Source organism: Zeus faber (assembly GCF_960531495.2).
Source record: "Zeus faber genome assembly, chromosome: 15".
Taxonomy (NCBI): Eukaryota; Metazoa; Chordata; class Actinopteri; order Zeiformes; family Zeidae; genus Zeus; species Zeus faber.
This window is the reverse complement of record NC_137194.1, coordinates 16,053,806-16,066,909: the sequence shown is the minus strand read 5'-3', so window position 1 is coordinate 16,066,909 and position 13,104 is coordinate 16,053,806. Positions and strand designations below refer to the sequence as shown.

The 13,104-nt window shown below is 46.8% G+C and overlaps 1 protein-coding gene across 1 annotated transcript; it reads left to right on the top strand.

Annotated features, from left to right (window-relative positions):
* The first annotated feature begins 5,923 nt into the window (after positions 1-5,923).
* Positions 5,924-11,249, top strand: mul1 (mitochondrial E3 ubiquitin protein ligase 1). Its single transcript, XM_080015839.1, has 5 exons — positions 5,924-5,977; positions 8,698-8,931; positions 9,054-9,141; positions 9,227-9,347; positions 9,638-11,249. Exons 2-5 carry the CDS (start codon positions 8,812-8,814, stop codon positions 10,365-10,367), a joined length of 1,059 nt encoding a protein of 352 aa, XP_079871965.1. The 5' UTR covers positions 5,924-5,977; positions 8,698-8,811; the 3' UTR covers positions 10,368-11,249.
* The last annotated feature ends 1,855 nt before the right edge of the window (positions 11,250-13,104 follow it).

Sequence of the window (13,104 nt, the reverse complement as noted above, 5' to 3'; positions counted from 1 at the left end):
GTCTGATTTATGGCGGTATGCGAGGACAACAAAGAGGCGGCGTAGCAGACAGCACCGAGAGATGACAGAAGAGGAGAGGAGGGGAGAGGAGGGGAGGGGGGAGGAGAGCAGGGGGTGGGGGAGAGGAGGCGAGGGGGGAGGAGAGGAGAGGGGAGTGGAGAGGAGAGGAGGGGGGAGTGGAGAGGAGGGGAGAAGAGAGAAGGAGAGGAGAGGAGGGGAGAGGAAAGGAGAGGAGGGCCGAGGAGAGGAGAGGAGAGGAGAGGAGGAGAGGAGGGGAGGGGGGAGGAGAGGAGAAGAGATGAGAGGAGAGGAGGGAAGAGGAGAAGAGAGGGGAGGAGAGGAGAAGAGAGGAGAGGAGGGGAGGGGAGAGGTGAGGAGAGGAGGGGAGAGGAGGGGAGAGGAGAGGAGAGGAGGAGAGGAGAGGAGAGGAGGAGAGGAGGGGAGGGGGGAGGAGAGGAGAGGAGATGAGATGAGAGGAGGGGAGAGGAGAGGAGAGGAGGGGAGGGGGGAGGAGAGGAGAGGAGATGAGATGAGAGGAGGGGAGAGGAGAGGAGAGGAGAGGAGAAGAGAGGAAAGGAGAGGAGAAGAGAGGAGAGGAGGGGAGGAGAGGAGAGGAGAGGAGAGGAGGGGAGAGGAGAGGAGAGGAGAGGAGGAGAGGAGAGGAGAGGAGGAGAGGAGGGGAGAGGAGAGGAGAGGAGAGGAGGGGAGGGGGGAGGAGAGGAGAGGAGAGGAGGAGAGGAGAGGAGAGGAGGAGAGGAGGGGAGGGGGGAGGAGAGGAGGGGAGGGGGGAGGAGAGGAGAGGAGATGAGAGGAGGGGAGGGGGGAGGAGAGGAGAGGAGATGAGATGAGAGGAGGGGAGAGGAGAGGAGAGGAGAGGAGAAGAGAGGAAAGGAGAGGAGAAGAGAGGAGAGGAGGGGAGGGGGGAGGAGAGGAGAGGAGAGGAGGGGAGGGGGGAGGAGAGGAGAGGAGAGGAGATGAGAGGAGGGGAGAGGAGAGGAGAGGAGAGGAGAAGAGAGGAAAGGAGAGGAGAAGAGAGGAGAGGAGGGGAGGGGGGAGGAGAGGAGAGGAGAGGAGGGGAGGGGGGGGGAGAGGAGAGGAGATAAGATGAGAGGAGGGGAGAGGAGAGGAGAGGAGAGGAGAAGAGAGGAAAGGAGAGGAGAAGAGAGGAGAGGAGGGGAGGGGGGAGGAGAGGAGAGGAGAGGAGATGAGAGGAGAGGAGGGGAGAGGAGGAGAGAGGAGAAGAGAGGAGAGGAGGGGAGGGGAGAGGAGAGGAGAGGAGAGGAGGGGAGGAGAGAGAAGGAGAGGAGGGGAGAGGAAAGGAGAGGAGAGCTGAGGAGAGGAGAGGAGGAGAGGAGGGGAGGGGGGAGGAGAGGAGAGGAGATGAGAGGAGGGGAGAGGAGATGAGAGGAGAGGAAGAGAGAGGACTGACGGAGTAGATATGTGAATGAAGGGCCGTGCGCCGCGAATGAAACAAGGAAACGTCCTTCCAGTTCCTCCCAAGGTTTCTCCATACGCAAAAAATGAGGTAGAGTAAGCATCTGGTCGGGGGTAGGAATCAATAAGCGCTCATCTCCGTGCGCCTCCCACAGGGCTCCGCCCAATGCAGAACAACACACCAGTGGATGCGCGATAGAGGGGGGGCTCCAGGAAAACCCCATTTATCAACGGGGGGAACATCAGGCCCCGACAGAGACGCTGATTAACGAGCTCAACTTTGTAACATCGACAAGTAGGAACAACGGAATTGAGATATCGCTCGTGGCTCTTGGCATAAGCGCTTCCTGGGGACACCCCGATGCCAAAGTCCCGCTCGATAACGGAAAAATAGCGAAGACAATTTAGACCATTCCCTACAAAAACGAACCCACCGTCGACGCGTCCCCCGACGGATCCTTTCCCAGACAAACGAGGGCAAGAGGGAGAGGGAAAAGAAAAAACGTGACGCTTCGAAAAGGAGAGCGTTTTGCCAAATGCGTCTATTATTCATCCTGCTGCTTTGTTTGGTAATCCTCAGGGGCGTTCCCCGAGGCGCCCGGCACCCGATTTTGATATCTGCTCGGGCCGAGACGTTTTCGTGAACAATAGCCCGTTTCGGAGTGTCGGTTGCGGGTATGGCTTGATGCGCGAGGACTCAAGACAGAAGTGAGGAAAGGCGTGTGTACCCCATTTTCAGGCCGGCTTCTCAAGTAGAAAAGGTGTGCTGTGTATGTGTGCTCTGCGCTCTTGCCTGCACATGTGCCTCATGATGGAATAAATCCAGACGACATGCACATCGACTATGCATGAGGCCCATGTGGAGGACCCCTGAATGACGGCGGACGGGCGCGTCAGCAAGATTGTTGCTCATCCAATCCGTTTTTGTTTTTTTTCAACCACTGTGTACTGGAAATAAATAAATAAATAAATAAATAAATAAATAAATAAATAAAATTTTTAAAAATGAGACAACGGAATCTCTCGTCTCGTGTGTCGCAAGATCAAAATTGCGAGGCTCTAATTCATCGCTCAGCTCTGGGTTGATCGGAACGAGCGCGAGGAGCGTGAGAGGGGGAAGAGCCGGCTCGTTTCATTCTGATGAAATGATTCATTTTTTGGTGGAATGCAAAGTGTCAATCAGTCCCATTCAAATATGAACCGTGCGCCGTGGCCCATTCTGCCTTGGTCTTTAAAGGGGACCTATTATGTTCCTTTTTACACATGCTAATGCCGTACAGGTCTCTGGGGTCCCCAAAAAACACGTTTTTGCTGAAAATACCGCTCAGATTATACGTTAGAGCTATTCTAAACGTGTCTCCAAATCCGTCTTGCTCCCCGGCGCTCTGTTTAAGTGGGAGGAGCCGCCCACCCAAGGCCCGAAGTTCTGTGAGCCAATGGGGTTTGAGCTTCACTCCCGGGGTTCCTGTTGTATTTAGTCCGTAGACTTTCACTGAATCCACCTCATCAGTGCACCGAAACGTGTTGCTGGACAAAGCTGAGGCGAGAAATAAGCAATGCAGTTGCCTAACCCTCACTCGTATTAGATCTTACAAAGCCCTTTTTAAAAGTCGGTTCCAACTTTCGTTGCCTCGCTCCAAGCTCGTGGGAGACGCGGACGCCGCACCGCGACACACCGAGCTCTGGGATTTCTTTTTGTTTCATGTAAACTTCGGAAAATAAAATAAAACAGAAAAATAAATGAATCTGTCTATCTGCTGCATACTCTTTTTTTTTATTTTTTTTTTGAATGAAACACAAAGCAGAATTGTTTTTTTTTCCATCGTCCGCAGTTTCTTCACCGACAGTTGGTATAAATTCCTCATTCTTTTAAAATATTTCCGCTGGTCTTGCCGTGTTATTTCTCCGGCCGCGGGGTGGGGTCACTCAGACGGGGGGGGGGGGGGGGGGGTCGGTTCTAATTCTACCGAGGCACCTAGTGAGGTATGAAGGGATCGAAATATCTGAACGGCCTGTTTCAGGTCACGGAGACCAGTTTTTCTGAAACGGACAGCCCCCAACAAGTGACCCGGCTGGTCTTATTTCACGGTTTGTGTGTTAGTAGGCCCATCAGAGACCCAAATGTATGTGCACACGCACCGAAAATGTGAGTTCTTCCATAATCGCTCGTCTTTAAATGGGTCATTTTTAAAAGAATTTTCACTTCGTCTACTTATCAGAGACTCCCGAATCCCGAGTCATTTGAAGGATTTGCTACGGACGAACCGTTTGCGAGTCGTTCTCGACGAAACTCTCAGTGGGCCACAATAACAAGCATGGTTCTCTGGGTTTCGCGGTGTTTTGCAGTGCTTGACGGGATCGTGTGCCGTGGCAGAACATAAAAATCTGTGAGACGCTGATCGAACAGACTTATTTTATTAATTGAATTATTAATTGTCACACGACAGCACACGCACACGCACACGCACACACACACACACACACGCTCTGGATGGTGGCCGGTGAAATGGGTCCTCTGCATTTGACCCATCCTGGCTTGTCCTTCCTCCAGGGGGGCAGCCGGGAGCAGTGGGCAGCATTCGACGATGCGGCCGGGGACCCGGCTCCATATATCCGTCGCTGGTCAGACAATGATGATGATGTGCATGTTTTTGGTGGGGGTCCTTACTGACGTTAGATGGAGGAACCCCCATGTGGGCACGGGGAGAACATGCAAACCCCACACAGAGAGGCCCCTAATTGGGAGATAACCCGCCGGAGCACGGTGCCCTTTAGGGGGGCACCTACAGCCCTCCGCTCTACCAGCCGAGCTATCGAAGGGTGTGGGTCCCCCACTGAACGTATCCACACTGTCATCAGAGAGATCCGGCGTGACTGGGGTTGCCCGGGTGTCGGGGGCCCCTACTTTCTGAGGCTTTGGGACGAGCGCATCTGGTGCCCCCCCCCCTCCACCCCCCGTCTTCTCCGCCCACCACCGTCCACCCCTCCATCTGCCGCCGCTATTTCCGTCCGCCTCAAATGGAAGTCCCACATCGGGACGGCGAGGGAGACTGGAACGGAATTGGATGATGGTCGAGGGACTTGACCCGCGAGGTAGAATTAGGGTTAGTGAGCAGTGTCGAAAAGAAGCTCTGAGCCGAATTGGATTTGAGTCAACAAATTGTTTTTTTTTTCTTTCATGCGTCCGTTCCAGAATTCCCACAGGCTGAATATGCATATGTCAGGTTCATCAAATCCAAATCTGATGTAGCCAAAGGTTAGGCCTATTCTCTGTCATGATGGCATATCGAACTTCAAATGTTCAGCGGCTGGGTCAGAGAGCTGAGTGTGGTTAATATGTTTTAAGAGTGTCATTTTTGAGCATCTGATTTCAAGGATCATGTAAATTGATATATATATATATACATATATAAATATTTTGCTTTTTCTCTACGCATGAAGATACCTGGGGTGGAATGTCGTCTCTGGTGCTGTCTGTGTGGGGTTTCATGTTCTTCCCATGTTTGCAATAAAAGATGGATAAGGAAAATGGGCGGATAGAAATACATTTGTGCTGATAATGAAATAACAATAAAAAAAACAAACACCAAATGGAAAACATGGCAAACACAACCAATGGAATTTATTTGAAACGTATCATTTACAGATATTTCTGTGCGAAAATACACATAATGTAGTTCAAAATTGTACTTTTTTGGGGTTGTAGTCTCAGAAATGTGTGTGTCAAACACAAGAGTTTATTATGGTTTATTTTGGATCGTCACCAAACCACCTGACAGAAGTCATATTTCACATTCAAGGGAAATGTTATATTTCATCATAATATTTCATTTTATTCAGACAGACAGACAGACAGACAGGCAGGCAGGCAGGCAGGCAGGCAGGCAGACAGACAGAGAGAGAGACGGACAGATAGACACTAGATAGACAGATAGATAGACAGACAGACGGACAAACAGACAGACAAACAGACAGACAGATAGATAGACACTCGATAGACAGATAGACATACAAACAGATAGACAGATGGACAAACAGATAGACAGACAGATAGACACTAGATAGACAGATAGATGGAGGGACAAACAGACAGACAAACAGACAGACAGATGGACACTCGATAGACAGATAGACATACAAACAGATAGACAGACAGACAAACAGACAGACAGACAGATAGACACTAGATAGACGGATAGATAGACAGACAGATAAACACTATAGACAGACAGATAGACACTAGACAGACACTAGACAGACAGACAGACACTAGATAGACAGAGAGACAGACACTAGATAGACAGATAGACAGACAGACATACATATAAATAGATGGACAGCGTTATTGCTGTTGCCGTTTTTCTTCTTTATAACTATTATTTTTAATTTTTATTATTGTTTTTATGTTGTGTTTTTTTTGGTGTTCTTCTACTATATTTAACGGTACAGCGCCACCTCCTGGTCCGCTGCAGTACTGCAGCGAGGTGTCTTCATTTCCTATGACTCCTTTTGCGGCTGAAACTCGCTTTCTTGGGGGAAGGGGGTGAGTAAGCTGCAACAAAACAAAAAAACAACAAAAAAAACATTTAGGACCGTAGCGAACAAACCATATGTCACTATGATTGTTTTGCTTTTTTGCAGATATTTTTTTAATTTAATCGCCGATCGCTGTTTAATGTCACTGTTGACAGGTTGGAGCTACAGCTAAAGCTAGCTTGGCTGAGCTCGGTGTAGCAGCTAGCTCCAGCTGTCAGACTCCTTCTAGGCACGATTTCGAAAACCCAGGAACGATACAAACAATGACAAGCTTTTGTTTTCTGCCTCAGGGTTTTTTTTTTTATTATTCCGGTTTAATTAGAAAATGGGAAGTTATTAGTGGTTTATCGGTCCACCAAGGTCACAAAACAAGAGGCTGAGCAGTGTTTGTTACCTCGTTATTTCAAGCTTGAATCAGGGTTCTGTAGGTCCCTTAAAAAGCCCAAAGTGTCTTAAATTTCTACCCCCACAAATATAATTTAAAGTAGTTGAATCGTCTTAATTTCGAATTAATTCATTCCAAAGTCTTTGTCCTTTATTATATGTATTTATTTATCTTATTTTGAATAATATAAGTATAGTTTTAGGGTTTATTTATTTATGTTTATTTATTTTTGTCAGCATGAGTCAAGTTGTTTTGGTAAGAGGCAACATTTCTGAACCCAGCTCACTTTATATTTACTTATACTTACTTCCTATCATAACAGCACAGCAGCATAACATAAATGTAATTTGTGTCTGGTGTTCTGTGGAAATCCGATTTATTCCAGTTCCTCTTCCACTTCACTTGCTCTCTGACCTAAAGGAAACTGTCATAGAATCATCTAGTTAGTTTCCTATTCCTCCCCAATACTTACGTCTGCCCTGTACCAAATACTTGTAATAGTATTTACCTGCCATACGTTACTGAATAATGGAGAGATGATTTTTTCCCCAAAGGTCTTAAAATATACACACACACACACACACACACACACACACACTCACTCACAAAAAGTTAGGGATATTTGGCTTTCAGGTGAAATTGATGGAAAATGTAAAAAGTTCACGCTACAGTGATATTATATCATGAAAGTAGAGCATTTAAGTAGAAGCATGCAATGGTGATTTCCTCATCTCAAACTATTTATTGAAACAAAAGCCAACAACAGTGGTGGGTTTACCACAAGAAAAAATGTCAGTGTCTCAGTAACTTGTCATGTGCCCTTGAGCATCAATTACAGCCTGACAACGACGTCTCATGCTGTTCACAAGTGGACTTATTGTCTGCTGAGGCCTGGCCCCCCACTCTTCTTGAAGGGCGGCCCTCAGGTCATTGAGCTTCTGGGGCACAGAGTTACGAGCCTCTACACGGCGACTCAGCTGATCCCGTAGGTTTTCTATGGGATTCAGGTCTGGAGAAAGTGCAGGCCACTCCATTTGAGGTACCCCAGTCTCCAGCAGCCGTTCCCTAATGGTGCGACCTCGATGAGCTGGAGCATTGTTGTCCATGAAGATGAAATGAGGCCTGTGTTGTTCATGCAGGGGCACAATGACTGGATGAATGATGTTATTCAGGTAGTATGGGCTTGTCACTGTACCATTCACAAAGTGTAGGGCAGTTCTGTATTGACTAGACACACCTGCCCACACTGTAACACCACCACCACCAAACAGTGGCTGATGCATAGCGCTCTCCTTGACGTCTCCAACATCGTTGGCGGCCAACATTTCTGCTCAACGTGAATCGACTTTCATCAGAGAACAGCACTGAGGCCACTGGCAGCGTAAATGCTCCCTGGCCCATGCAAGACAATGATGCCTGTGCCTGGTGGTGTGGTCAGGTACCCTTGCAGGTCGTCTAGCAACTAGACCACACTAATCTGCAACTGGGCTTTGGTCTTGTTTGGATTTAGTATGGTGAAATGTAGACTATATTAATATTTTTGACTCGCTACATGCTACTTATACGGTATGGGTAGTAATTATTGTTGGGTTGTCTGTGTATTTAACAATTTCATGCGCACTGTATTTTTTTTTTTTACATTTTATTTTAATGTCTTACTGGTTGGTTCGAAAATGGTTTTGAATGGTCTGACACTTGGGTGCCTCTCACCTCCCTTAAATTGCCTGGAGTTGAGTGGCATTCATCATCCGGTTGCGCAGGGCACTGTTCACAATGAGGCGCTCATCAGTGTGTGATGTGGCCAAAGGACGTCCACTTCTATGCCTTTCTGTGACTCTTCCAGTCTCTCTGTATCTCTGTTGCAACCTGCTGATGACACTCTGTGACACTCTAAGCTCAGTGGCCACTTCCCTCTGAGAACATCCTGATTGAAGCCTCACAATGGCCAGGTACTGTTGATCAGTTGTTAGGTGTCGTCTTGGTCTCATGATGTCAAAATGTGAACAGCATGATGAAGAGGACTGTTTACATACCAATTGTAATTGAACCAGGAAATGTATTGGTCGATTCATGGATCAAACACCTGTTGGGAATTTTGCCGTTCAGCAAGTTGTGCAAAAAGTACTGAAACATTGAACAGTTGGACATGTGCATTTAATAGTTTAGAGAAGGTCAAATTAAGTTCACCTGTAAAGATTATAGTGCATTTTAGGTTCATCCTGAAATTTCACCCGAAAGCCGAATATCCCTGACTTTTTGTGAGTAGTGTGTGTGTGTGTGTGTGGGTATATATATATATCTCGTTATTGTCTCTCTGATACCTTGATACCCTGTTTTACAAGGAAAATGGAAGTGCAAGTGCAAGACTCCGCTCCGCTGAGTCGCTGTTAGAAATCTGCCCCCGCTGCATCTGTGCTCAGTCTGTGTAACGTGCGGATCAAACGGCAAATACCAAGATGGACTCTGGGGGAAAACCCTCCACGGCTCAAGTGCTGCTGTTGGCAACCAGCTCGGCCCTGACTGTGGTCTTCTACTCCGTCTACAAGAGGAGGGCTACAACAGTCTCCAGATTAAAGGTCCACAATCTAACATCTATCTTCTCCACCACTGTCATTCCAATATCAGCGTACTTTAGTAGTGTATTTAATCTATGTATATGAATATGTTTGACCAAATTGTGTTTATATGCGTTTCACAGGATGCCAAAAAGGTGCCCATTGACCAGGACTTGAAAAACTTTTTATCTGAATTCCCCGGCAGATGCGTCCCATACGCCGTGATAGAAGGTGCGTCGACTAAATTAAAAAAAAAACAAAAACAAGTTTAGAATAATTCTTATAATGCTCTAACACCGTGTCACCCATACTACAGGCGTTGTAAGATCTGTGAAAGAAACGCTGAACAGCCAGTTTGTGGATAACTGCAAAGGAGTCATCGAGAGGCTGACCCTGAAGGAGAAGAAGATGGTGTGGAATCGCACCACTCACCTCTGGTAAGAACCATTTTCAGTGGCTGGTAAAGCCTCAATATGTCTGTCTGTGAGCTGAAGAGTGGGCTTCTTATTCTTAAAATATAGCAATAAGGCTTCCCTCCCTTGGGTTGCCAAATTAAATTGAGTTTCTTCCTTTTAGTCTTTTGAAATCATACTCATCCACATTAAAATCATTCAGCCAAATTAGGGCCCATAAAAAGCCATACAAACAGTTGATGAACACGTTATCCTTTCAGAGACAAATGTTTAACATATTACTTGTAAAAAAAACAACAAAAAAAACCCGCCAGGAACCACACAGAGAAGGTCATCCACCAGCGAACCAACACCGTCCCCTTTGACCTGGCCTGCCACGACGAAGCCGTCGGCACCACGGTGCGAGTAGTGCGCCCGCTGGACGCGGCAGAGCTGGACCTGGAGACCATCTACGAGAACTTCCACCCCACGGTCCAGTCCCTGTCCAATGTCATTGGCCACTTCATCAGCGGCGAGCGGCCCAAAGGCATCCACGAGACGGAGGAGATGCTGCGCGTGGGCGAGCAGGTGACGGCCGTGGGCGAGCTGGTGCTGGACCACAGCCTGGTGAAGCTGCAGCCGCCCAAGCAGGGCCTGCGCTACTTCCTCAGCCGGCTGGACTACGACGCGCTGCTCGGCCAACAGGAGCGCGGCGTCCGGGTATGGCGGGCCCTCACCCTGGTGTGCGGCGTGGCCGCCGCCTCCCTTTTCCTCTTCCTGCTGTGGAAGCGCTACGAGCACCACAGGAGGAGGAGGAAGGAGCGCAGCATCCTGGAGGAGTTCAAGGAGCAGCAGAGGAGGCGTCTGCGCGAGCTGGACCTGAAGGAGGACAGTGTGTCGCCCAGCGTCTGTAGCGTCTGCCTGAGCCGCGAGCGGTCCTGCGTCTTCCTGGAGTGTGGCCATGTTTGCAGCTGCGCTCAGTGCTACCGGGCGCTGCCGGAGCCAAAAAAGTGCCCGATCTGCAGAGCGGACATTGACAGAGTGGTGCCGCTCTTCAACAGCTGATGGAGAAGAGCACAGGCAGCAATGCATCAATAAACAAGTGTCTTGTGTTTACCACAGGTTTACCACTTTTCCTTATTAAAATGTTGGTTCCTATCATGAGTAGGACCGGGTATCGAACAGGATCTCACGTTTTGAGTCTATTTGGATATGTCGACATCTTAAACATAATGAGAATCGCTACAAATTTTTCAGTTTCGACATCTGATATGCGTTACAAAAATATTCACGGAACAAGTTCAGTCTGATACAGAAATACATTTTTTAATAAATTAATCTGATTTATTGGGATAAATATTTACGTTTAAATCACCTTTTTCCAAATGGGAAACCAGATTATAGTTCTAAATGATTGGAACTAACATTTTAATAGGGCCTGTGTTGAAAAATAGCGAACCTATCCTTAATTAAAATGTCAGACCAATTGTTTGGATAAAATTAGGATTGAGCTGGCAGAAATCGGCAGCTGCGATAGGGAAGACGGAACGCCATTTCAACTTTCAATTACCTGAAACACAAAACTTTAAACTTGGATTAAAAGGAAGATTTGCCAGGACTCTGAACTGATGCACAGCAAAGGCTGTGAAGAAGGTGAAACTATCTAAATCCAAAATAAACGTCTGAAAATACTCATGGGAGCCATGTTCTGGACCGAGCAAAGTCACCATTTGCACTGTTTTGAAACTATAGATTATTTTTCACTTTTTGTTCTGTATTTAATGTTTGCTTTTAAGAGCGTGTCTGTTGTTTCTACTCTCCTTGTCCAAAGAAATTGTTTCATCTGATGTTTTTCACCAGCTGATCACCACTGTACCATCGCTGAAGACAAATGGAATGTACGCTGCTATCCTGTATGGGCTGCCAGGGGGAGAAACAAATAAACAAGTCACGCTCAATCTGTGATGCTCATATCCCTTTGTTTAAAAGATGATATTTAGATTTCTGCTATGAAGCTTGAAAGCAGAATATAAATGTGTTGTTTCAAACCTGAGGCTAAAGTTTGATACAGTGAGACTATACATACAGAACTATTCAGACCCCTTCACTTTTTGCACACTATTGTGTAATTTTAAATGGATACAATTGCCATTCAGCCTGTCAATCTACACTCAATAACCCATAATGAAAAGGTGAAAACATGGTTTTAGAAATTTTTGCTAATTTATTAAAAATCAAAAACTGAAATCTCTTATTTTCACAAGTATTCCGACCCTTAATTCAACACTTTGAATAAGCCCCTTTGGCAGCAATAACAGCTTTCAGTCTTCTTGGGTGAGTCTCTACAAGCTTTGCACACCTGGATCTGGGAACTTTATCCCATTCTTCCAGGCAGATCCTCTCAAGCTCCGTTAGATCGGGTTGGAAGCGTCTGTGAACTGCCATCAGGTCTCTCCACAGGTTTCTAAGGGGTTTTAAGTCTGGGCTTTGGCCACTCAAGGACAATCATAGATTTGTCACGACGCCACTCCAGCATTGTCTTGGCGGTGTGCTTCGAGTGGTTGTCATGCTGAAAGGTGAACCATCACCCCTGTCTGAAGTTGTGTGCGCTGTGGAGCAGGTTTTATTCAAGGACCTCTTTGTATTTACACGTCTCATTTAAACCTCACAACATAGCTAAATTGTCCGTTTTAAATAACTGCCTCAACACTAAAAAGAACTGGATGGCAGATAATATCTTACAGCTAAACGAAACAGCAATCCTTATTTCTGCCACTCCTAGTCTTTTCCCTAAGATTAAGGATGGTCTTTGGACTCTTGCCTCGTTGTTTAAATCCTCTGTAAGAAATATAGGTGTCACTGTGGACCAGGCTCTGACTCTGGTCCAACATGTAAAGTATCTCATTCACTCTTGTTTTTTGCAGCTGAGATACAGCGCAAGGCTCAGATGGAAATGTGAATTCATGCCTTTGTATCATCGCGTCTTGGCTGCTGTAGCTCCCTTCCTACCTGCCTCAGCAAATCATCCGTGGATCGCTGACAAGTGCTTCATGTTCAAATGCTGCTGCTAAACTCTTGACCAGGTCTCATGTGACACCGATTCTGATTGCTCTCCACTGGCTCCCCATCAAAATCGGAGTCCAAGTCAAAGTTCTTGTGATTATCTATAGAGCTCTGGGCACCTGCCTACATTAGAGATCTACTCTAAGGTCCTCTGATCAGAGGTTGTGCCTCCTAAACTTTTGAACTCACCCCCTTGTGGACTTAAGATCTGTGGACACTGTGAACACCTTTAAAAAGCAGCTCAAGACCCATTTGTTTAGATTTGCTTTTTGTGTCAATTTTCTATTTCTATTTATTTCAGGGTTTTTTTTAAATTGTATTTTATGTATCACCAGAGTGGAGCACTTTGTGACGTGCCACCACCATGCTTCACCGTAGGGATGGTATTAGCCAGGTGATGAGTAGTGCCTGGTGTTGGCCAGACATAGTGCTTGGAGGTGTCTCCAAAGAGTGCCATTTTTTGTCTCATCAGACCAGAGAATCTTTTTCCTCATACTCTCAGATTCCTTTAAATGCCGTTTGGCAAACTCCAAGCAGGCTGTCATATGCCTTTTACGCAAGAGTGGCTTCCGTCTAACCACTCTACCATAAAGGCCTGATTGATGGGGTCCTGCTGAGATGGTCGTCTTTCTGGCAGGTTCTCCCATCTCTGCAGAAAACTTCCGAAAGCTCTCTTAGAGTGATTCAAGATTCAAGAGGTTTATTTGTCACATACATATACATACTTTCATACATATAC